The sequence below is a fragment of the Microtus ochrogaster genome, chromosome 7 (genome assembly GCF_000317375.1).
Source record: "Microtus ochrogaster isolate Prairie Vole_2 chromosome 7, MicOch1.0, whole genome shotgun sequence".
Lineage (NCBI taxonomy): Eukaryota > Metazoa > Chordata > Mammalia > Rodentia > Cricetidae > Microtus > Microtus ochrogaster.
Genome location: NC_022014.1, coordinates 38910864 through 38936989, shown reverse-complemented (window position 1 = coordinate 38936989; position 26126 = coordinate 38910864). Strand labels below are relative to the sequence as shown.

Genomic DNA, 26126 nt, shown 5'->3' with positions numbered 1-26126 from the left:
TTTTTTTTTTTTGAGATAAGGTATCCAAATAGCTATGGAGCCAGTCCTGGAACTCATTCTGTAGATCAGGCTGGCCTTGAATTCACAGAGATCACTTGCTGCCTCTTGAGTGATGGGATTAAAGGATTAAAGCCGAGTCATGGGATTAAAGCCGCGTGTCAACCTCCTCCCAGCGTAAAACTATTTTTTAATCCATGACTGTATATACCGTTTGTCTTTTCTCTCCCAAGCCTATATATATTTTTAAACACTGTAACCCATTTAGAGATTTTTTTTTTCTAATCTGGATCTGTCTTTACTGAGCATCTTTATTGTTTTTTGATTGCATGAGGCAAATCTAAAACTGCTATGTCAGCTACCAACATTACTCAGTTTAGCACATGGCAATAGTGCATGGCGGTTGGCTCCCTCCCACAGGCAGCTGCCAGGAGATGCTTTCCTGTACTTTTCTTTACTGCAGCCAGTGAGAGAGACTTGGAACCCACCACACACAGCTTAGCTCATTGAGCACTCGTAGATCAAGCCCGCAGGAGGCGTGACCTGTACCATGACCAGCATGAGAGACAGGAGACTAGGAAGCCACTCTTGGTTCTGTTTTTGTGTCTAGAACCTTTTCTCAAACTCTCTCAGGTTTTATGTGAATATAGTTGCCAAACATTTGGGCACCATTTGTAGGTGGAGTTTCTCTGTGTCTTGGCAGACACTTTCCAAATAACTACTCAGAGATTTAATATTAATTATAAATACTTGGCTCATAGCTCAGACTTGTTACTAGCTAACTCTTACATTTTAAGTTAGCCCGTTTTTCTTATTTACCCTCTGCTATGTCACCCATGGCTTGTTACCTCATTTTCTATATGTCCTGCTTCCTCTGCATCTGCTCGCATCTCCAGATTCCGTCTCTCTTCCTCCCAGCATTCTCAGTTCGGCTCTCTTGCCTAACCTTATCCTGTCCAGCTATTGGCCAGTCAGCTTTTTTATTAAACCAACCACAGCAGCATATATTCACACAGTGTAAAGGAATATTACACACCTGGGCGTGATGATCCTGCCATGAAGAATGCAGTGTGGATAGAGAAAGGGCAGCAGCTAAGGGAGACAAGTTAGTGATGCAGGTTTGGCAGATGGGTTCCAGGAATGCAGAGCAACAGTAACTGCAGATTTTGTTGACATTACCCTTTCTGGCCACCAGCATGCTCTGAATTGGTTCATATATGGCAGCACATTTTCAATGACCTAAGGACTGTCCTTCCTAGGCCTTACCACCTAAAAGTTTCGTCTTCTCCCAGTAACATCTCGCTGTGATTTTGCCTTTGGAAGCATTCAGGTTCTAACTACAGCAACCCCCAGTTACCCATCCTGGCATATTTTATAAGCACGTCTACATCCTACCCATCTGTGGTCTGCTTTAATAGACTCTTGTGCTTTATGTATCCACCCCCAGATTCAGAAAGGCTGCTTGGGGAGTTTTACCAAACATCTCCAGAGGATGCCAATCACCAGAGCACAGTTCAAGCACAAGTGCTGGCCCTGTGCATTGGTGGGGGTCACAGAATAAATGGCTGTGTAGTGTATATGTATTTTCATGCAGTTTTTTGAACAGTGTATGATAATCACACTAGATGACCTTGCTCTACTTCGTGTTGTTTCTGTAGCTCAATGTCTATGGAATAATTGCACTGGCAGCACCCAGTGTCATGTTTCTTGCCAGCATGGTGTACACAGCAGCCCCGCTGTAAGCTTGTCTGCCTGTGTGGTGTGTTCTTGGTGCTGGATTCTGACCAGTATTATTCTTGTGACCTGGCATATAGGGTGGGAGAATTGGAGGCTCAGACTGGCTTATCAGTGTCCCAGGAAGGCCTTATCAGCAGTAGACCTAACATGCCTGGGGAGCATCTCCATTTCTAGCCCAGTTGTTACTGACCAGAGCAAGGATGCCCCGAGTCATCTACCCATGTGTTTGCTTTTCAGCAGCAATAGCTTAGCTCTGGACTAGGTTGGGCTAGGCCTCTGTAATGACTGTGCTATTGTAAGAGAAGGAGCAAAACTGATAGGGTTTGGGAGATAGGACCTCAGAGGGAGCAGGTGCTGCTACAGGTTGAGTTCTTTTTTTTTTTTTTCGAGACAGGGTTTCTCTGTGGCTTTGGAGCCTGTCCTGGAACTAACTCTGTAGACCAGGCTGGTCTCGAACTCACAGAGATCCGCCTGCCTCTGCTTCCCGAGTGCTGGGATTAAAGGCGTGCGCCACCATCGCCCAGCCAGGTTGAGTTCTTTTGCACTCTTCTGTGTAAGGCCAAAGTGCCAAGTGTGTGGGAAAGAGATGAGCAGGAGAGCGGCACTGTAATTACATCTCAACCCAGATCATACTCCAAAAGTAATTGATCTAAAGCACTTGCAGGACTTATTGTCCTGCAGAGGTGTCCTGTCTTGAGGGGCTGAAGTGGGACAGTGAAACACCCTTTGGAAGGCACCAGACTGGAGGTTTTGGGAATGGTGACTTCGTGGATTGTTTGGTGGCTACCCATAGTCACACTTCCTCATTCCATGCCCACTTGCTCTCTGAGGGAGCTGATGAGTCCTAGGGAGCAGAAACCTGCTAGGAATTCTGCCACTAACTTTGCTTCCTCCATGTTCTTTGCGCCAGACAGGCCATGGGAAGCCAGAGCCAACCTTGTCTGTTCTGGGTGCCTTGAGCCTGATCGGATAGGGTGGCAGTGTCGAGAAGCCAGACCATGCCTGAAAAGCATTTATTTAGTAGTTTAATTGTGCTTTATGAAACAGATTATTGAACTTCTACTCTTGCCCCACCTATTTGGTCTGGTTGGAGACATTTGATCTTCTGACTCAACCCAGGTTGTCTCTAGAAGGATGATTAAAGAGACTTGTACCATGAAGGAGGAAGGCCTGCAAGATGGAGCATGTGAACCTATGGCTGCCACAGACTATTGCTAGGCAAGTAGAGCTCATAACATTCCACTCTGTACAGAGGATCTTGAAGATTGACTGCAAAGGCCTTTTGACTACATCTATGAGTTCTGGACTATAGCAGATTCTTGCCAGTGTTCTATACCTGTGTATAGATAAGATGGAGGAAGAAACATTAGATTTGGTTTTGTGAAGTTTTAAATTCTTGTTTAATTGCATTTAAATTTTTGTTTATTCTGTTGAGACATGGTCTCACAATGTATCCTTGGCTGGCCTGCATCTCACTGTATAACCTACACTAGCGTGGAGTTTCTCTGACCACTTCTACATCCTGAGTGCTGGAATTAAAGACGTGCCACCATGCTCAGCAACCTTATTTTAATTAATCCCTTTACACCAAGATCATTGTACATAATTCTTCTGCTATAAGGTGACATGGTGATCTTGGTACTTTTACCCAGTGTCCTATCATAACACCCCACAGCACAGAATGTTGCTGAAGCTGGTGTAGGCAGGAGCGTCACAATCTGTCCCACCCACAACCCTGTCAGATGCTTATCTGAGCAGTTCAGTTCTGGCTTTCTCTAGAATTCTCGAAGGTTTGTGAGTGGAATCTCATATCACATCACCTGTGAGGTGACTCTTCCACTTTGTCTTGATCTCTGTCCGCCCAGAGAGTTGTGTATGGGGTAGATCTTGCCATTCCATTGCTGACTGGTGGGCCACATGGCCCATGGAATTTATTGAGCTGTTTCTGCACTGCAGGTCTTCTGGACTGCTGCCGTTATCAGTCATACATACTTTCATTTGTCAAGTGTGTGTCATTGCTTTCATTTTTTTAAGAATAATATACAGGGGTGTAGTTCTGGTGAAATGGTAGTTTCATATTTAGTTTATAAAAAACTGCCACACTGATTCTCAGCGATGTTGTGTGGATGCCCACTTTATGTCTTTGGCAACATTTAGAGTCTATGTATAAATATAGTTACATAGTTTAAATGAATAAAATTATCTGGGCTGATACTACTTCCTCCAAGAGCCAAGGATGATCTGACAAAAACCTCAACACTAGGCAAGAGAAGCAGTCTTTTGAGAATTGGTGGTCAGGATTGTTCAAGAGACTCCCAAAACATTGCAGGCTGTTGCCCTTGATTAACCCCCAGAGGTGAAAGTTAAGGCCTTATTGCTTAAAACACTATGCACTTCGGTGTTGTCTGAGGTTTTCTGTCCTGCCTGGTTCCTGCAGTCATTTAGTCCCAAGAAATCACACAGAGATCTACATTAGTTATAAACTGATTGGCCCATTAGCTCAGGCTTCTTTTTAACTCTTACAACTTACATTAGCCCATTATTCTTTTTTTTTTTTTTTTTTTTTTTGGTTTTTCGAGACAGGGTTTCTCTGTGGTTTTGGATCCTGTCCTGGAACTAGCTCTTGTAGACCAGGCTGGCCTCGAACTCACAGAGATCCGCCTGCCTCTGCCTCCCGAGTGCTGGGATTAAAGGCGTGCCCCACCATCGCCCGGCTTAGCCCTTTTTTTTTTTTTTTTGGTTTTTCGAGACAGGGTTTCTCTGTGGTTTTGGTTCCTGTCCTGGAACTAGCTCTTGTAGACCAGGTTGGCCTGGAACTCACAGAGATCCGCCTGCGTCTGCCTCCCGAGTGCTGGGATTAAAGGCGTGCGCCACCACCGCCCGGCTTAGCCCATTATTCTTATCTGTGTTAGCCACATGGCTCAGTACCTTTTTCAGCAAGGCAGTCACATCTTGATTCTTTTGTGGCTGGGCCAGGACTGTGCATCAAGCTTTTCTCTTCCCAGAATTTTCCTGTTCTCATTGACCTGCCTCTACTTCCTGTCTGGTTGTCCTGCCTATACTTCCTGCCTGGCTACTGACCAATCAGCATTTATTTAAAATATAACTCAGTTTCTAAGGTTCCTTTGGGCTGCAGTCTGTGAACTGGGAGAGGGTCTGAAGTTTACAAAGTCAAGTTCCTGTCAGTTCTGGGTTTGGCCAAATCCAGATTACTTAGTCTGGAGTTTCTATCTTATTTACCTTCTCCTCCTGCTGTGCTTGAGTGAGGGGCAGGGAAGACCCATGCAGGTCAGTTCCCAGTTAGCCTCATATATTATGCCCTCACGTTAGAAGAAGAGAAGATGCCTGACAGAATATAGACAATTGTCCCACCCTACTTCAGACACAGAATCCAGAGGCCCATGACCTGAAACTGACCAGAAAGCCTCCTCCCTGAGAACTAGCTCTCACAGTACCAAAGGCACCATGCAAGCTTCTAAAGAAGGGAGGCCACCAGTAGTCCTACCCCAGCTATGGTGCCTATGAACCACAACAGTGATCAGTATGGTATAATAACTGTAAAGGTTCAGTACTGACAAGCATACATTACAACCAAGTGGGCTTCATCCCAGAAAAGCAAAGTTGGTTCAACATATGTAAATCGATAAATGTAATGCATCATATAAACAAATCTCAGGAAAGAAACCACATTATTTTACTTGACACTGAAAAGGCATTTGACAAAGTTCAACATGCCTTCATGTTAGAAGTTCTAGAAACTTTATGAATAAATGGGACATATTTCAAAAATAATAAAGGCTATATACAACAAACCTATAGACAAAATTATGTTAAATAGGAACTTACTGAGGACATTTCTTTTAAAATCAGGAACAAGAAAAGACTTTCCACTCTCTCCCTTCATTGCTAGTACAGAAACCTTAGCTATAGCAGTTAGAAAAGAGAAAGACATAAAGTGATAGTAGGAGGGAGGGAGTCAGACCATCTCTGTTTGCAGATGACGTGATTCTTAAAAGACTCTGTTGGCCAGGAGGTGTTGGCGCACGCCTTTAATCCCAGCACTTGGGAAGCAGAGGCAGGTGGATCTCTATGAATTCGAGGCCAGCCTGGTCTACAAGAGCTAGTTCCAGGACAGGCTCCAAAGCTACAGAGAAACCCTGTATCGAGAAACAAACAAAAGTGTAAGAGCACTGGCTGCTCTTCCAGAGGTCCTGAGTTCAATTCCCAGCAACCACATGGTGGCTCACAACCATCTGTAATGAGATCTGGCGCCCTCTTCTGGCATGCAGACATACATGGAGGCAGAATGTTGTATACATAATAAATAAATAAAATCTTTAAAAAAAAAAAAGACCCTGTTGAGTCTATTACAAAACTAAGTGACAGGGGCTGGAGAGATGGCTCAGAGATTAAGAGCATTGCCTGCTCTTCCAAAGGTCCTGAGTTCAATTCCCAGCAACCACATGGTGGCTCACAACCATCTGTAATGGGGTCTGGTGCCCTCTTCTGGACTGCAGGCATACACACAGAATGTTGTATAAATAAAATAAAAAAAACACTTAAGTGACAATATACAAAATCAATATTTAAAGAACAGTTGTCTGGGACCTTGGGAGAGGGTTGAAGGAGAGGGGAGAGAGGGGGAGGGGAGCAGAGAAAAATGTAGAGCTCAGTAAAAATTAAAAAAAAAAACAGTTGTCTTCATTTATTCTAATAGTCTACTCTCCAATAAATAAGTTAAGAAAAATATTCCTTTCAAAATAACTGCCGCCACCCCCCCCCCCAATTATTTAGGAAATACATCTAACCAAAGAAGAAAAAAAAATTGCCACTATGAGAATTGCCCAGCGTTTTAGACCTACTTACCACCTTTCAGAGCATCAGGCCACAGTTGTTAAAGGCTTTGGAAGCTAAGCATGGTAGTGCATACCTGCCGTACCAACCCTTGGGAAACTGAGGGTGGAAGATTTTGCAGCATTTGGGACTCCATAGCCCAATCCTAATATTGTTTTGTTTGGTGTTTGTTTGCCTGGTCTGTTTTTTGTTTGTTTTTTTAAAGAAAATAACAAAGGCTAAAGGCTTAAGAATGCTTCCTAGGCTTGCAACCCCTTCAGAGCCCTGCCTAAGAAATAGCCTCTGGTTTGTACTGTTGTATGGTAGGGAAGTCACTGGGGCAGTGGTATGCCTTGGGTCTTATATGACAAAATCACAGGCATGTGTTAGTTTTGAAATATGCTATTGTCCTAATGATGGAGGCATGCCACTAGATGGTCAGGACAATCCTTGAAGGGATATGGAATTCTAAGGTGTAGGTAGCTTCCTTCATAAGGTGGTAGAGTGGGCTGGGTATCTGGGAGGGACAGCAGCAAACCCTCTAGCCTATGTGGCTGTGGAGAACAGCAGTCATGGGGGTGTGTGGGAAGCTGTGTGTGTGTGTGTGTGTGTGTGTGTGTGTGTGTGTGTGTGTAGAGTAGGTGTCTCTGGATCTTTCTGTGCTCAGTGAAAATAGCTAAAGGGCTAAAGATGGTTTCCAGTAGCACTTGCAAGGGTTCTATTGGGGTAAGGGATGGCTGCTTCCTTTGCGTATTTTGCTGTATTTGGCTGTGCATTGTACTATGATGTTTGCCTGTGTGGCTAGCCTTTCAGGTTACTGGTATCATCAGGCTGTTGGTACCAAATCTGCCCTTTAGGAGCTGTTGTGCCACCATAGAGCCAGCTCAGTCTTGGGCATCCTGCTCTCTTACTCATCTCGCCCACCCCAGCTCTTACAAATCATAGATCAGTTTATAGCTGTTGGGACCTTTGATCCTATCTTTGGGGCAGAATCACTTGAAAACTCACCCCCTGAAGAGGCTTAACTTTCTTTAGGGTAGGAGGAGTTTAGAACCATATAAGTCCTAGTCAGAAGCTCCAGGAGGGGGTAGAGTTCGGACTGAGGCAATGTCAATAAAGGCTCCTTAGCAGCAGTAACTAAAGCACCTGGTATTTTAGGTGAAAGGTTGGTCAAACCCTGGGGTCCGGGCTCCGGACTCCGGACTCTTCGGAGGCATGGATGGGAGGGTAGGTTTTGGATTAAGTGCCTTAATGGGGCCTATTACTGCTGATGGTTTTACTGGCTCTATGTTAAGCTGAATTACGAGAGTAGTGGGGCATGTGCCCCATATCTATAATATATTACACTCCAGCTTAGGCATGATGACCCATCACAGGTCCTGTTTTCCCTGGTTGGTGAAGGTAATTTCATCTGGTATACGCAGGGCTTATCTGGCTGCGGAAGAGTGAGACCATACCAGATTGGGTTTATATACTTAGAGATGTCCAAGTCTGGTTTACTTATAGGCCATTTCCATTCTCCATCATTAAAGGTGACACAGGCCCAACTTTTGCAGGAGGATGACTCCCAGCTCTCTTTCTACTTTTCACTTTGAGTCAGGGCCTCCACACTGCTTATTCCTGAGGTGACCTGGGCACACATAAAAACCATACCTCCTGGCCTCTTTCTTTTTTTTTCACTGGCCTCTTTCTAGCCCGTTGCTTTATAGGTATGTTTCAGATTACAGAAGCAGAAATGCAGGTCAGGCCTCCAGGTGTTCAATGGGGGCCATGCAGGTCATCTGGTATAGATTGTCAGATGACTCTCTGTCCAAGAGAATCCAAATCAGTCTGAATGGTATGTGGGGATTGCTCTCTTTAGCAAGTGCAGGGGGAATCAGCATCATCATTAACAGGATCAGGAAGACACTTGAGTCAGACCTTCAGGGGGCTGGTGTAGTGTTGTGAAGCTTCCCACCCATCTCCTCGGTAGTCTTCTTGGTGGGCAAATGGATCTGCAGGCTAGGCATGTGACCCATGGGCCCAGGTGGCCACTCCACTCACCTTTAGGACTGTGGGCATAGTCATCATTGTCACTCTAGGGACCCCTTCCGATGATGGCAAATGAAGACCCATCTCCTGGCTGGAACCTTTGGAGTTCGAGGGGAGGGCAGCAGATTCATATAGGGCCCTGAGTTTGGGCTATATATGCTTGTGGGTCCATTGCAGTCGTTGGATGAAATCAAGTGTGTCCCAGTCATCCAGTTCTATCAAGAGTTCAGATTGGAGGCTGGGAATAATAGGAGGGGAGGGTCCCAAAGGGAGTTAGGCCTATCTGATAGAGGGAGTTTCTCACTTAGTATAAGGCAAAGGAAAGGAGAGTAACCCAGTCTGTGCCAGTCTCTAAGGCTAATTTAGTAAAGGTCTCTTTTAGAGTTCTGTTTTTTCTCTCTATCTGCCCTGAACTCTGGGATCTGTATGCACAATGTAATTTTCAATCAATCCCCAAAATGGTGGCTAGACTCTGTTAACCTGAGATACAAATGCCAGAATGTTGTCTGTGGGGAATCCATACCTGGGTAGTATAACTTCCAACAATTTTTTGGCCACTGTTTGGGCAGTCTCTATTTTGGTCCATCCAGAAAGGTTATCTATAAAGACTAAAAGATATCTATAGTCAAACTTACCAGGTTTGATTTCCATTAAGTTAACTTCCCAGTATGCAACTGGTTTCCTTCCTTGGAGCCAAGTTCCAGGGTTTTTGGGGTTGGAGATGGCATTGGTCACTTGGTAGGCCTGGCAGCTGTTGACCAGATCCTCTATAACCTGGTTTCCATTTTCAATTTTTATTTCTGAATGCCTCAGCAAGTCCTGCGTCTGACAAATCCCCATGTCGGAGGCATAATATATTTTGTGCAAGATTTGAAGGCCCAATTGTTTGGGCAGTGTGATTTTACTGTCAGCTGATCTCCACTATCCTCCAAGGCATTGTGTCATAGGGAAGGTTTTCATCCATGTCAGATCTCCCTGGGGGTATTTTGGTTCTTCCAGTAAAGCCAGGGGCCCTGGGTCCACCAAGACAGGGGCCAAAGTGGAAGTTATTGCTATTTGAACAGCCAAACTGTTTCCTTTTTGTATTGGGCCATCCCCCTTCTGGCCAGGGCAATGTTTTATAGCCAATTTTTGGGGGGCCCACAATGTCCTCAGGAGATCCACAATTTTATTTTTGTTTTTTAATGTCTTTCCCTCTGCTGTCAATAGGCCCCTTTCTTTGTATATGGCCCCATATATGTGGGCAATGGCAAAGGCACAGTGGCCATCTGTGTAAACATTAATCTTCTTTCCTCGTTCCAGCTCTAAAGCCTTGGTTAATGCTATTAATTTAACTTTTTGAGCCAAAGTCTCTGCCGACATTGGTTCTGCCCAAGACCACCTCATTTGGTCATTATTGCTGCTCCCGCATGCCTTAGTCCATCTCACACAAAGCTGCTTCCATTCATGAACCATGTCTCCTCTGCATCTGAGAGTGGAGCATCTTTTAGGTCCAGTCAGGTGCAATGTGCTTGTGCCAGGATCCCAGAGCAGTCATGTAGCATGGGGCTTCGAGGTCTGGGTCTGGCAGCAATGTAGTCGAGTTTAGAGCTATTGGGACTTGAAACATTATTTTAGCTGGGCTAAGGAGCAAAGTCTGATAATGAGTCACCCGAACATTACTCAACCATTGGTCAGACGGCTGTTTAATGCATGTGGCATGGCGGTGGTGATATTTTGTCCTAGAGTTAGTTTGTCAGCATCCTTAACTAGCATGACCACTGCCACTACGATGCGAAGGCAAGGGGGCTAGCCTGTGGCCACAGGGTCTAGTTTCTTGGATAGGTAAGCTACCAGCCCTTTCCATGGTCCTAGGGTCTGCATGAGCACATCTTTAGTTACTCCCCTATGCTCATTCACACATAGGTAGAGGGGCTTGGTCACATTCGGCAGCCCTAGCGCTGGGACTTCTAGAGGCCTATATCTGTCCTCTGTTCAAATAAAATCTGTTCCCCCTTTGTGGCCTCATATAGGGGTTTGGAAAGTTCAGCAAACCCTGGAATCCAGAGGCATCAGAACCCGGAGGTACCTAGGAATTCCTTCACCTGCTTAGCAGAAGCAGGGGTGGGGCTGAGAGCTATCTCTGGCCTCCTTCAGGTACTTTACCTGTTGTTTACAGATCCAGGCCTTCTTTTCAGAGGCCCTGTATCCCAGGCTTCCAAGGGGCTGGCAGTAGGTTCTTGGTCCCTTTCAATACATTTCCAGGTTGGCAGCAGCAATCAACAGGTCATCCATGTACTGTAACAGGCTTATATCTGTGTTTTGGGCTCAGTACTCACCAAAGTCCTCGTGTAGAGCCTTATCAAAGATGGTGGGGGAGTTTTTAAATCGTTATGGCAGCCTGGTCCAAGTTAATTGGCCACTAATTCCAATCTTTGAGTCTTGCCATTCAAAGGGGAAATAGGGCTGACTACTGGAGGCTAGGGACAGACTGAAGAATGCATCCTTTAAGTCCAGGTCGGGGGCAGTGTGCTGAGCAATGTGTAAGGGTTTGGCACTGTGGGATGGCTATCCACCACCCTCTTGTTTACCTCTCTCAGGTTCTGCATTGGCCAGTAATCATTGGAGTGAGACTTCTTCACCAGCAGCAGAGGGTGTTCTAGGCCGACTGAATGGGTCTCAGGACCCCAAGTTCCTGCCTTACATGTGGAATGATTCTCCTCCTTGCTTTGAGGGGCATGGGATATTGGCAGACTTTTACAGGATCTGCCCCAACTTGATCTCCACATAGACAGGTGGCTGGTGGGATGCTAATCCCATGCTTCCCGTCTCTGCCTATGCTAAGGGAAACTTTTGAAGCCAGTCCTGCACAGAGAGATCAGGCTCCACAGGTTTCTGGTGGAACCCGTATTTCTCAGTTAAGGTGCTGGTGACCAAAATTGGACTGGTGCCCCATTCTGGTGGAGTAGCTTAGCCCCGTCACTAGAAAAATGTATTTGTGCTTTCATCTTTGTAAGGAAGTCTTGGCCCAGGAGGGGATATGGTCATTCTGGTATCACCAGGAAAGAATGGGTTACCCGTCCCATTCCTGAATCCATTGTTCTTCAGGTAGTTAATGAGTAGTGTTTAGTTACCGTGGCTCCCTGTACCCAGGTCTTTTTATTAGATATTGGCCCCTCTGGTTTTAACAACAGAGTTTTCTGCTCCGGTGTCTACCATAAAGTCAATTTTCTTCCCTTCCACCTTTAGGGTTACTCTGGGTTCAGGGAGGGGGCTTGAACCCTGACTCTCTTAATCACTGTCCACATCTAACTACAAAATTTTGGTCTCTTGCTACTTCTTTGGACATTCTCTTGCCCAGTGTCCTTCCTCCTTGGCAGTATGCCATTGATTTCCCCCCCCCAGTCTCAGGTTTTTCTGATCTTTGTTTCTGTCTTCTCTATGGCCAGAAGCCGCCTGTCGTATTCCCTGGTGTGGGCCTTCTATCTCTCTTGACGTGGCCAAAATCTTAGCCAACTCCCAGTGGTGGTGTTCCTGCTGTGCCTCTAACATTTGAGCAAGGCTCTTTTCTTGTCTTTTTTTTTTTCCTTTTTGAGTTCTTTTTCCTCTGCACGTTTATAGTATTATAAACTCTCTCTGCCACCATCATAACATCTCTGATATTTCTCTCCTCCAGTCTATCTAGTTTTTGGAGCTTTTTCTTTATGTCTGGAGCTACCTGGTTCATAAAAGCGAAAATCAAGGATGTTTCTGTCTCCTGCACCTCCAGGTCATAGGGAGTATAGTGCCTGAAGGCCTCCTGCAAGCGTTCTAGGAAGGCTGTAGGACTGTTTCACATCATAAACCTTACTCATATTGGTTGGCTGCTTGGCAGCTGCCTTGAGACCCACCAACAAAATCTGGCAATAGACTTTGAGTCTCCTCTTACCTTCTGCCTTGTTATGATCCCATTCTGGCTGGACAGTGGGGAACCCTGCATCTTTGAGGGCTGAATCCTCAATGGGTTCCCCAGTGGGTCCAGAGACAACTTTGCGGGCTTCTTGATGATCGTTTCTTTCTTCAGTGGTAAACAGGACCTGCAGCAGCTGCTGATAGTCATCCCAGGTAGGGAGATAGATAAAGAGTACAGTTTCCAAGAGGTTAGTGAGGTCATTTGGATTCTCAGAGAAGGGGGAATTTTGTGAATGACAATTGTACAAATCACTAGTGGTGAAAGGCCAGTAATGATACTGTTGGTTTCTGTGAGCCCTGGCTGTCCTGGAACTCACTTTGTAGACCAGGCTGATCTCAAACTCAAGAGATCGCCTGCCTCTGCCTCCTGAGTGTGGGGATTAAAAGTGTGCACCATAACCACCCAGCCCATTTTTTTTAATAACTCATTTGCACTTGCTTGTTTATTTGACTCTTTTTTTCTTTCTTTTGTGTGTTTTTTGTTTGTTTTGTTTTGAGTTCAAGTCTGGATATCAATTCTGTCAGATTTATAGCTGGTTAAGATTCTTCACCCTGTGGGCTTCCTCTTCACCCTATCGATTGTTCTTTTAGTTTTGCAGAAGCTTTTTAGTCTTATGAACCTCACTTGCCAGTTGTTGGCCTTAATTCTTGAATTATTCAGGAAGTTCTTTTCCTTCACCTATATCATTGGAATAGTGACTATGTTTTCTTCTAGCTATTTCAGTGTTTTAGGAGTTAGTTTTTGTTCAAGGTGATAGACACAGATCTAATTTCATTTTTCTGCATGTTGATATCCAATTTTCCTAGAAGCATTTGTTGAAGATGTTTTCTCTTCTCCAGCTTATGTTTTTGGTGTCTTTGTCAAATATTAGGTGGCTGAAGTTATATGCGCTCATGTTTGGGTCTTCATTTTTTTTTTCTTCCATTGCTCTACGTGATGTTTGTGCCTATACCATATTCTTTTGTTCCTCTGGCTCTGTGATATATCTTATAATCTGGAAGGCCAGTTTCTCCAGCATTGTTCTTTTTGCTCTGGATTGTTTTGGCTATCTGTGGTCTATTGTGATTTCATATGGATTTTAGGATAGTTTTTTTTTCTATTTCTGTGAGAAATGAGATGGGGATTTTGATTGAGATTGTGTTGATTTGAGAATAGTTTCTATATAGATTGTCATTTTTATAATGTCATTTCTATTGATCCATGAACTTTCCATTTTCTAGTGTTTTTATCTCTTCAGAATTTTAAAGTTTTAATTGTAGAGGTTCCTCATTTCTTTGGTTAGGTTTATTTCTAGATATTTTACTTTCTTTGAGGCAATTGTGAAGGGTATGTTCTCATGGCCTCCTCTGTGTGTTTGCTGGTGTATAGAAAAGCTGTTGATGTATGCAGGGTGATTATCCTGCATCGTTGCTGAATTTCATTATCATTTCTAGAAAATTTCTGGTAGAATTTTTGGGATTTCTTTAGTATCATATCATCTGCAAATAGGGATAGTCAGGCTTCTTTCCTTATGTGTATGCCTTTAATTTCCTTCTTTTTCCTTATTGTGCCAGCTAGTAAGTACTTCAGGCACAATATTGAAAAGGAGTAGGAATGACTTTAGTGGGATTGCTTCAAGACTTTCTCTATTTAGGATGATGTTGACTGTGGGTATGGTATAATTTTTATTGTGTTGAGATATGTTCCCTGTAGCCCTATTCTCTCTACAATTTTTATCATGAAAGCATGTTGGATTTTGTCAGAAAGCTTTTTCTACGTCTATTGAGGTGATCATGTGAATTTTGTCTTTCAAACCCATTTAGGTAGTTTAATGCATCTGTTGACTTGTATATGTTTAACCATCCCTGTATTTCAAGGATAAAACCAATTTGGTCAAAGCTGGGTGATGGTGGCGCACGCCTTTAATCCCAGCACTCGGGAGGCAGAGGCAGGCGGATCTCTGTGAGTTCGAGACCAGCCTGGTCTACAGAGCTAGATCCAGGACAGGCTCCAAAGCCACAAAGAAACCCTGTCTCGAAAAACCAAAAAAACAAAACAAAAACAAACAAACAAACAAACAAACAAAAACAAAAAAAAACCAATTTGGTCATGGTGGATAATCTTTTTTTTTTTTTTTTTTTTTTTTCTGAGACAGGGTTTCTCTGTAGCTTTGGTGCCCGTCCTGGAACTAGCTCTTGTAGACCAGGCTGGCCTCAAACTCCCAGAGATCCACCTGCCTCTGCCTCCCGAGTGCTGAGATTAAAGGCGTGTGCCACCACCGCCCAGCTTGGATAATCTTTTTTATGTATGTCTGTAGTCTGTTTGAAAGAATTATTTAATGAACATTTTTTAATTCATTGGGGATAATTGGCCTGCAGTTTTCTTTTTTTGTTATTTTTTCCGGGTTTAGGCATTGAAATGTTAACTGGCTTTGTAGAAGGCATTTAGGAGGGTTCCTTATGTTTCTTTTATTTTTTGAATAGCTTAAGAAACATTAGCTGGCCGGGCGTTGGTGGCGCACGCCTTTAATCCCAGCACTCGGGAGGCAGAGGCAGGCGGATCTCTGTGAGTTCGAGACCAGCCTGGTCTACAGAGCTAGATCCAGGACAGGCTCCAAAGCCACAAAGAAACCCTGTCTCGAAAAAAAAAAAAAAAAAAAAAACAAAAAAAAAGAAAGAAACATTAGCTGTACATCATTGAAAGTTAATTCTGCTGTGATTCTGTCTGGCTTTGGACTTCTTTTTCTATTAAACAGGAAGGTTTTTATTAGTATTTCATTGTCCTCATCTGTTGTGGGTCTGACTTCTTCTTGGTTTAATTTTTGTAGTCTGTTTGAATCTAGAAATCCAGTCATTTTAGGTTTTCCAGCTTAATATGAAGTACAGGGTTTTTTTTTATTTAAAAAAACTACTCCCTTATAATATTATGGATTTCTTTGTTGTCTAATATGTTTCCCTATTCATTTCCGATTTTTGTTAACTTGGATCCTCTCTTTCCTTTTGGTTAGTTGGGCCAAAGAGCTGTCAGTTTTGTTTATCTTCTCAAAGAACCAGTTCTTAGAGCCATTGTTTCTTTGTTATTTCATTGATTTCAGGTTCTTATTATTTCTTGCTGTCACCTGGGTTTGAATTTGATTTGTTTTTGTTTATCCAACTTTTTAGTTCAACTCTTTCTGATTTTTTAATATAGGCACTTAGATTTATAAATTTCCTCATATAACTGCTTTCACTATGTCCCAGAGGTTCTGTTGTATTGTGTTTTCATTTTTATTTAGTTCCATGAAGTTTTTTTATTTCTTGATTTCTTCTTTGACTTATTCATCAGTCAGTAATGAGTTGTTTAATCTCTATGAATTTGTGTATTTGCTACAGATTTGTTTGCTGTTGATTTTAATTTTTATTGTATTGTGATGAGATAGCATAAAAGAGTGGTTTCTATCTTTTTGATTCATAAAGATTTGTTTTGTGTACCAGGTTGTGGTCTGTTTAGAAAAGCTTCCATGTGCTGCTGTGTGTTCGGTATTTGAGTGGAATATTCCATGGATATTTTTGTTAATTCCATATGATATATCAATTAATACTGATGTTTTGTCTATTTTTTATCCAGATGATCCATCTGTTAGAGAAATTGGGGTATTGAAATAGAGTACTCATTATTAATGAATGTTAAGCTGTGTCTCTAAGCCCAGTAATAGATTTTTTTAATTTTTTTTTCCAGTAATAGATTTTTAATGAAATTGGGTGCCTCAGAGTTTGATACATTATAAGATACTAATGTTGTCTTGGTTAGCTGTTCCTTTGGTTAGAATGAAGTGTCCCTCTGTCTCTTCTGATTAGTTTGAGTTTGAAGTCTGTGCTCTCATATATTAGTGTAATGATGCTTGCTTCCTCTCCCGTTTGATTGGCGTACTCTTAATCATACTTTTACTTTAAGGTGGTGCCTTTTTTTTTTTTAAGCTGAGATGTGTTTGTGTTTTCTTGGTCATGGATCAGGAGAATAACCTTCAGCTCTTTTCTCCTTAATTTCCTTGAGTGTGTTTCTTTGTCTTCTTCAGACCCCTTGAGTTCTTTGAAGTTCCTGTTATTGTTGATGTTGGAGTTGTATCCTGGAGTTCATCTAGGTAATTCTCATTGGTAAACATTTCTATGGGACTTGTAGGTTTTAGAGAGAGGATATTGACCTGATCTTTCATATTGTTGGCATTTTTGTGATGAGATCTGCACACATGGACTTCTTTTATTAGTTCTGAGTCTGTTATGGATAAACCAGGTTTGGGGCCGATGAGAGGATATACAGGTGATTTGGCCCTAGAGATTGGATATGTCTTAGATGGAATGAAGTTAAGCGGACAGAAGGGACGGGGCTAATGTGTACGATGTGCTTTCTGGTCCCACCCTGGAGTGTGGGGCTAGACCTGACTGGGTGGAAAGATAGGATATGGTGTGGGAGCATCCTGTGGTTTGGGGGATAAGTGGAAGGGTCCTGGCCAAAACCTCGAAGTCAGTTTTTGGTACAGGCAGGGGAGGCCAGACTAGGCTGGTGCACTATATGTTGGACCCAGGCTAGATCTGGCAGGTTGCATAAAAGGTTTGTTTGGGGATATCAAGGAGATGCACCACCAGTCAAGACCCTGGAGAAGGACCTGGGGAGGTCTATATGCCAAGTGGGGTGATTGCAAGTGGTACAAGAGGAACCCGTGGGTAGTTACAGGCAGGGCAAGTCCTGGGGAAAACCTAGAGGTTGGCTTTGTCATGGATAAAGGTGGTTAGATTAGGCAGGGGCATGGAGCTTGGGTCCTGCACAGTCAGTGGGTACCTAGACTAAACTGGGCCACTGGTTGTGTCCCTGGGCTAGATCTTGTGGATTGTAGTAAAAGCATAGATAGAGGGATTGGGAAGAGGGAGGGGGATGACACTTGCTGGGCTAGATCCTAGAAGAGAATTCTCTTTGCATGCTTTTAAGAATGGTTTTCTTGAGATAAAATTCATGTAATTGAAATGTTTAAAGTGCAAAACTCAGTGATTTTGATTATTTATAGAGATGGAGTTGTCAGTACAGTCACCCTGCACCCTTGACTGTCTCCCCAGCCTGGCTAGCCCCAGCTCCAGGCGTCACAGGTATTGTAGTAAGCTGTTCTGTGTCCCTTAAGATCAGCCTTTGTGTTTCAGGCACCAACTTCCCTGACAGCTCTTTCTGGTGCTGTATTTCTTACTCTGGCCCTCTACTTCTGTGGCTGCCTACCAAAAGCTGTTTTCTAGAGATACCAGGATTTATCTGTGACTATGTCCCAGAAAGTTCTAGTTGGTCTCTAGTATGTAGTACAGGGCCATGCAAAGTAGGTCTGGCAGAAGTTTCCTGAGTGACCAGTGATGCCAGTGAGGACTTGAACCAGGATGGTCTGGGTTTTGAGGCTATTTACACCAATTACTAAGATCCCCATTGTCCCCTTTGGGGAAGGTCACATAGATATACCTAATCTAATGTCACCTAAAGTCCTGCAGCCATAAGCCAAAAAGATGCCACACAATCAAACTGGGTAGCCTGTTTGATGGAGGCCATGATCCACAGGGTTCAGGGAGCCATCTCACCCAAGCTCTAATTTTCCTATGCTGTGGATGGTCTGCTTACAGTGTGCACTCATCATGTTTACAGGGAGAAGGGAACATGTTCAGCTGGCTGGGCACTGCTAGTGTCCATTTAGCTCTTGGGCCTTCGCCAGTACTCCTGCATTCCATCAAAGCAAGGTTCTGTCATTCTCCAGCAGCCTGCCCCTATCCCAGCTCACATCTCTTTCTACCCACTCTCCTCAGGGGAAAAGTCATAGTTGATTTTTTTTTGAGGGTGGGGTGGGGAGGACGTTGTTAAAGACTCTTATAAAGAAGCCGAGAAATGGGAGGATTCTTGGCTTTTTGTGGAGGCTATCTGACCTGCAGCAAGCAGATTGCCCTCTCTTGAGTCACAGATTCCACAGCTAAATGGCGTGACCTGATGGGGCCTCCCGGTTTGCAGAATGTTAAATAAAAAATATATTAAGAGAGCCTCCTTTCTCCATGGCTTATTCGGAGATCATCGTGTGATGCAGTAAGAAGGTTTGGATTTTCTTGTCACTACCCCCCAAATGGCAGAAGGTACATTGGCTCAGTTGTCCCTTTGCCAACCTCTTCTCACCAACTGGATGTAGTCGTATTCTTATTAAGAGTTACTTATTAAGTCTCATTCTTATTAAGCACCTTGTACTCCTTTTGCCAGGGTCTCTGGTGGGCAATGCATTGGACAATAAAAGTATAACTATGCCTAACATTGGTTGAGGTTTTATAGGCCAGACAAAAATGCTTGATGTTTTTTCTTTATGTAGTTTAATTGATGTAAAATTCACCCCTTTAAATTGTAGTGTTCTCTAGCTTTAGCATATTCATAGTACTCTGCAGCAATCTTTAGTATTCTCCCAGAAGGTTTTTATCACTTTCCAAAGAAACCCAGTGCTGTTTCCTCTTGCTCCTGGGCTACCTTCTGTTCTGTGGATTTGTCTGTTCCAAATAGTTCATGTGAATGGGATTCTATAATATGTAGGCCCTTCTGTCTGACTGCTTTCAATTATGCAATGTTCTTGAGGTTCACATGCCTTTTGTGTTCATCAAAACCTCTGTCTGTGTCATGCTGTGCAGTCACTGTGTGGGTGGACTACAGATATTCAACCGTTTACTGGTTTGTGGGCATTTTATTTGTAGCACCTTGGATAATCGGGAGCAGTGCTCTTAGGATGCTGCAGTGCAGGTTTTCATTTGTGTGCTTTTCTCACACGCTTATTATCTAGCAATGGGATTGCTGGGGCTCACAGTAGCTGTATATTCAACCTCTTCCAAACTGCCAGGCCGTTTTCCAGGTGCATCATTTTGCCTCCCTGTACTAATTTATTTTGTTGAGACAGTCTCCCTCTGTAGTCCAGGCTGATTTGGAACTTATGGTGATTCTCTTGCCTCAGCCTTCCCAGTGCTATGATTACAGGCGTAAAAACCTCACCTGGTTTCCATGCTGTTTTTCAACTACATTATCACAGAAGCTTCATGAGGTAGAGTTAGGACTGTTGATGTCGTGCCTTTCAGCAGCTCAGTGGCAAAGCCCAGAGCTTTCCCCTTACCCTTGATTGCACATAGGCGCTGATGAATATTTGACGGGTTTCAAATCTCTACCAGGCTCTGCTTTACATCTTCAGGATGGGAGTTTGGGGCTGTATCATTTACACTATTCCTGATGCTCAGTCAGGCCCCATTCATTGACTAAAATGTCACCCTTTCCTGTCTTGGTGTGTTTGTAAGAAACTTGTGTCTTTAGGGTTCTTTTACTTTGTGTGTTTTCAGATGCCTTCTGGGTTCTGGGTTCCCCTAAGCATACTATGTAATCCTGTAACCTTTTAAATTAGACACCTGTTTAGATATGTAGCCTGTGTTGGGGAGTGGTAGATGACATCCTGTTTGTCAGTGTTCCCTGCTCTCTTGTCTTTGGTCCCATGCTGCTGATAACCTTCCATCCTTTTTCTCTTCTAGGCTAAACCTATTTATGGTGGCTGGCTGCTCCTGGCTCCAGATGGCACTGACTTTGATAACCCAGTGCACCGGTCTCGGGTAAGGATACCTGAGGAAATTCTTAAGAGTGGGAAAAACTAGGAGGTTCATTTGAGAGCAAAATTGGTAAAAAAAAAAAAAATTAGGGAGGGAAGCACTGGAACCTGAGTGACAAAGTCAGCAGGGATCCAACATTTTGTAAACTTTGAAGTCTCAGAAAGTTCTATTTGCATATATAGAGTCCTTGTTTCAGAATGTACCATTCTTGTATGGGTGTCACCTGTTGTGGGTCATCTGGACTCTGAAAGTAGTCAAATGGAAAAGAAAAAACAGCTAAGTACATCTTTGCAGCATGTTCTCCTAGCTCCCGGGTCCTTCAGAACCAAGGCAGTTCCTTCTGAACTGGGGACTTAGCACTGTGAGTCCTGATAAAGGGCTGAGGCTTAGACACCCTTGCTCTCTGACTTGCTCTCAGACATTGTCCTGACTTCTGGATATGGTCTCTTCTGGAGCTAAAGGGTGAATAAAGACACTCTTTGTTGACCAGAGGCTTGCTTATTAACCCTGAACAATCCATCAGGGATTTAGCCCCAATCAGGGCATCTTTTCCATACACCTTTTTCTAGTTGTACTTAAGACAGTTGCCCTAGCTCTTCTCATCCCTTCTCGCCTAGGTACGGCCTAATGACTTCATGCTCTGGCCTACAGAACTAATAACATTGTGTTCTGGTCCTTGGGCTTCCTTCTGGAGTAAATTCTGATTTCAAAGATAACACATAGGAACCTTGGAAATGTTTTTGGAAAACAGGTGCCAGTAGCCTGTTTTAGAACTGCAGCCTGGAAGCAGCCCTAGCAGGTCCTCTCTGCATAGCCCCATAAGTCTTGTTTTTACCTCATAGTGGCCAGTGGTTCCAGCTAGAATGCAGTACACAGGGAGCCAAGTGCCTTTCCTGGTCTCTATGAACCAGAAATGCCATTTTTTTGGCTGCAATGAAAAAACCATTTTTTAAAAATTAATTTTTCTTGCCTAGAGCAAAGAAAAATACATTGTAGTTAATTCTGTTTCTTTTCTTTTGGGTTTTTGTTTGTTTGTTTGTTTGTTTTTCAAGTCAGTTTCTCCATGTAACAGACTTAGCTGCCCTGGAACTAACTCTTGTAGATCAGGTTGGCCTTGAACTCACAGAGATTCACCTGTCTCTACCTCCCAAGTGCTGGGATTAAAGGAGTGCACCACCACTGCCACACTAATTCTGTGGCTTTAGTGCTAGTCAAAATTTACTTGTTATTGGACTTTGTGAAATGTTGAGAATAGAACCTTGAGTCCTCCTGAAATCACCCTGAGGGATTGTGGTGGGAGCTATGCCTGTCTGTGAGCCATGATTTAGACTCACAGCCTTATTGGGGGTAGGCAAGACCCTTCACACAGAGAGATGATGTGTTTATTTGTCCTTTTCATTTGACCACAGTAACACCACTGGAGGCCTTTGTTGGGGCTCTTCTCTGTTTGATTTTTGTTAGCTTGTTCCACTACTATTGAATTCCTCAGCCTTGCCTGTCTACTTTCTTTCCCTGACAGTCACAAAACCAAACCATTTTATACCATTTCCCAGACTTTCTTGGAAGGGATGCTGTCTATCACCATCCCTACATCCTCACGTTATTCCAGATCACATTAGATTATTCATCCAGTCAATTGACAAACATTCTATGAAAATGCTCTATTGATTGCCAGTAGGAACATAGAAAAGTGACCATATAACGGTTTCTAACTTCCAAGGAAAGCTCCAACTTTAAAAGCTTCATGGAGCATCTGGAAGCATTAGTCACTTGTGATTAGCCAGGCCTGTCTCCTGACCCCACCTGGCTAATGAATCACTATACATATACAATCTGGTTTCATTCCTCCTGCCATCTACTTCAGAAGTGAAAGCCTTAGTTAGAACCAGCATTCCTTAGATTATGTGTGTCAGATATTAGGGTTCTGCCAGCTGAGACCCAGGGCCAGGAGACCTGACCCCCAGCTCTGTGTTCTGTTGCAGAAATGGCAGCGACGATTCTTCATCCTGTATGAGCATGGCCTTCTGCGCTACGCCCTGGATGAGATGGTAAGTGTCCTCAGTATTCCCTGATCCTGTCCATGCTCTCCTCAGGCTCCTCAGCTGTGGCACTGCTGGCCACATCATATGTGAATGTAGCCCTACTCAGGCTTCTGTTTAGGAGTCTTGGATGTTTTAAAGGACTTGTAGTACAAAGTAGAAAATACTCTAAAACCCAGATCTTGTGCTTCAGGCTTGCTTGGTTTTTTTTTTTTTTGTTGTTGTTGTTTTGTTTTGTTTTTTTCTTTCAAAGCAGTTGTTGGTAAGAGGAAACAGTGAAGAATGAAGTAACTTTTGTTCAAGGTTGGGGAAAGTCCTGGAGATCAGCAGGGCTTGCAGAGATGGTGTTCCTACAGGCCTGAGTGGAGACAGGCAGGCTTATGTTCTGTCTTCCTAGGACTGTCCCACTAGATATCGGTATAGATTTCTTTTTTTTTTTTTGGTTTTTCGAGACAGGGTTTCTCTGTGGCTTTGGAGCCTGTCCTGGAACTAGCTCTTGTAGACCAGGCTGGTCTCGAACTCACAGAGATCCGCCTGCCTCTGCCTCCCGAGTGCTAGGATTAAAGGCGTGCGCCACCACCGCCCGGCTATAGATTTCTTTTTAGCTGGCACTGAGGTCTACCAGTCCTGTGATCAGAGCAGAAGACCTTCTTTCTTCTCTTTCACTATCTGGTTTTCTGCCTGCATCATGGGTGGGCTAAGTGCTTGCTGCTCTTGTTCCAAGGCCAAACCCTCAGTCCAGTCAAGTAGAACAGAATGCCTGCCTCTATTTCTACCCATGTCACCTCCCTTTTCTCTAAAGGAAATTACTCTCTCCTAAATGAAGCATTGGATGCCTCCTCCTCTGTCTTTTGAGTAGACAAGTGTGTGCGGGTATGCACTGTGGTGCCTGTGAAGACTGGGACCCCCAGGAAAGTCTAGTCATGCTGTTTCAAATAGATTGGTCCACTTGCTGCACCCAGAGCAGGTTTCTTTTCTCTCTTCTCTTCTCTTCTCTTCTCTTCTCTTCTCTTCTCTTCTCTTCTCTTCTCTTCTCTTCTCTTCTCTTCTCTTCTCTTCTCTTGGTTTCTCTTGGTTTCTCTTGGTTTCTCTTGGTTTCTCTTGGTTTCTCTTGGTTTCTTTGTAGCTTTTGGAGCCTGTTTGGGAACTAGTTCTTGTAGACCAGGCTCACCTTGAACTTGCAGAGATCCGCCTGCCTCTGCCTCACAAGTGCTGGAATTAAAGGCGTGCACCACCACCACCCGGCCCAGAGCAGGTTTCTTGACTCTGATGCTGTGAGACCCTATAGTGTGAGTTAACTGTCTCCAGGGACTTTGCAGAGGGTTAGGACACTAGGATCTAGGAAATGATCATTAGCATTCACATGTGCCGAGCAGGCCCCTTTTCACCTATGCTTTTTAATGTGGCATCTCACTCATTTTATTCTGAGATCATTAATGGGCATGATATTGTACCTCTAGCCCCCCCCACCAATAACTGTCACCTCATTAGATTGCTTAAGATTTTTTCCCCATTGTTCCTTTTAATGAACCTGAGAGTGAAACACAGGGGGTTTTGCTCAAGAGTCATCTGTGAGCCAGAGTAATTTGAAGTGGGCACTGACAGTGACCCAGCTAGAAACAGGAACAGGTAGACATGCATGATGTTCTTCTCCGAGTTCAGGAGGTACAGACGGCAGACTCTACTCCTCTCTTGCTGTCCTCCTGTCTTAGCTCTCAGTGGGCAGCAGCTCTGGGATAGGAGTTAGGTCTCCCATAAGCCCCGGTCTTAAGTTCTGTAACTAGTGAAGAGTGTTGGAATCTCTAGAGGTCGTTTGATTATGATCTTGTTGGGTTCAGACCATGAGCGTCTGACAGTCAGCACAGGGATTCTTTATATAGGCCCCACTGAAACCTAGAAGAATTCATTATTCCATTGATTCAGTCACATCAGCACAAAGAGAGTGGCTGCTGGGCACCAGCACCGATTGCTGCTGCCCTTAACAGTGCTTCTTAATAAGACCATTGAGCCAGGTGTACTGACACCTTTTGGTCCATAGCATCTCCCAGAAACCTGATCTCTATTACTGCAATGAAGACCATGATTAAAAACAACTTGGGAAAGAAAGGGTTTATTTGGCTACAGGTCCTGATCATAGTCCATCATTGAGGGAAGCCAAACAAAGAACTTAAGCAGGGCAGGAACCTGGAGACAGGAAAGGAAGCAGTGATCAGTGAGGAACACTGCTTATGGACTTGATCTCAGTTGGTACTTTTGTACAACATAGGACCACCTGCCCAAAGTGCCACTGCCCATAGTGGACTGGGCCCTTTCATATTAATCAAGAAAATGCCCCACCAACTTGCCTACCAGACAGTCAGATGGATGCATTTTTTTTTAATTGTGGTTCCCTCTTCTCAGATGACTCTGAACTTATGTCAAATTGGAAAACTAAAATAAAATAGCCAGTGTACAGGATATGGGTTAAGGCAGAGGTGACTCTGTGTCAGGACTGTGAAAAAGAAAGGGAGGAAAAATTTGAAGAAAGGACATTTCGGGGTGGGGGAGGGGCATCCAGTTCCGAAAGTGTTTGTGCATGGGCCATTTTTTACATGGTCTTGTATCTGGAAAGACAAATCATGTAGCCAGTTGATGTTTTTCTTCCCAGACCAGGGTAGTGCACATGGCCTAGTACTTTTAAGAGTGAAGTGACAGAACCAGCAGTGGCAGTCATGTTGAAATGTTTTCTAAAGTATCACTTTGTAAGACTTTTCCATGTTGCATCAGGATGCTCACATAAAAGCTACAAAGGAGGCCACCACAGTGAAGACCAGGCAATAGGAGTTAGTCAGGATAGGGGCCAGGAAGGAAGAGGCCATTTCAATAGAAGTCAGGAAGGAAGTAGCATGAGGGTTCCTCTTGGTAGGACTGAGGGTGAGGGGAACTTACCCATACCCTCTGGTCTGCAACATGTCAGGGTTGTTTACCCTTTGTAACCATTCCCTGGGGCAAGAAAACATGTCGTCCTCTACCACCCTCTGCCCATTTGGATGAGACCTGAGAATAGATAGATGCCTGTGCTTGCTCTCATGAGAACTTTTACTATGTTCTTTCTGATTGCCTTTTAGAGCCATGGTCTTCAGTAGGGTTAGTGTGCCTCAAGGCTATGGCAGTTGTGTGGTTTAGTTGAAACAACTAGAGCAGTGATGCTATTGGTATATACCAGTGGGAGGCCAAGGCTGCATAAGACATCGCCCACAAAAAGGAGAATCAGCTTAAAGTTTCTGTAATGACCAGGCTAAGAAAGTCTGAATGATTTGGCCGGTGACTTATTTACATTTTCTTAAACTTAAAATGTTTGATTTGTTATTAATTATTAACACAGGACACAGAACTTACCCATTTTCTGGATTGGGATAATAGATGACAGACTAGGGTTATCTTACAGCCTTTCTTCATCTTGAGAGGTTTCTGTGGGACCCTTTGTACCTCTCCTGCCTGTGTGTGCAACTCACTCAGTGAACACGTCCATATTTCCTTTTTTTTTTCCGAGACAGGGTTTCTCTGTAGCTTTGGTGCCTGTCCCAGAACTAGCTCTCGTAGACCAGGCTGGCCTCGAACTCCCAGAGATCCGCCTGCCTCTGCCTCCCGAGTGCTGGGATTAAAGGCGTGCGCCACCACCGCCCAGCACATCCATATTTCCTATGGCATTCTTGGATCCTGGTACTTATGAAGTACCCCCATCTGGGTGCTTGCATCTAAAAATAGCATCTTTCAGCAGTCTGTGACTGCCTCTGGTCCTCTTGTTATGCTGACTAAATGACAGCCCTCACTGGTAGCCTGCCCTTCCCAACAGACTGACTGCACCAGTAAGTTGTAGCATTTAATGGCTGACTTCCTCCCTTAACACTTAGTCACAATCTGTTTCAAGTTGTCATTTTTCTGTTATACATCTCCCTCCCTCCCTCCCTCCCTCCCTCC

The 26126-nt window shown here is 43.9% G+C and overlaps 1 protein-coding gene across 8 annotated transcripts in view; it reads left to right on the top strand.

The window, feature by feature from the left end:
• The window catches only part of Mprip (myosin phosphatase Rho interacting protein), a 131520-nt gene that overhangs the window by 17001 nt on the left and 88393 nt on the right, over positions 1 to 26126 (top strand). For all 8 annotated transcript variants that reach the window (XM_026780129.1, XM_005349968.1, XM_026780131.1 and 5 more), the window contains exons 2-3: positions 20053 to 20130; positions 22110 to 22175. In XM_026780129.1, coding sequence (XP_026635930.1) covers positions 20053 to 20130; positions 22110 to 22175 — 144 coding nt within the window. The remainder of the gene's footprint in view (positions 1 to 20052; positions 20131 to 22109; positions 22176 to 26126) is intronic.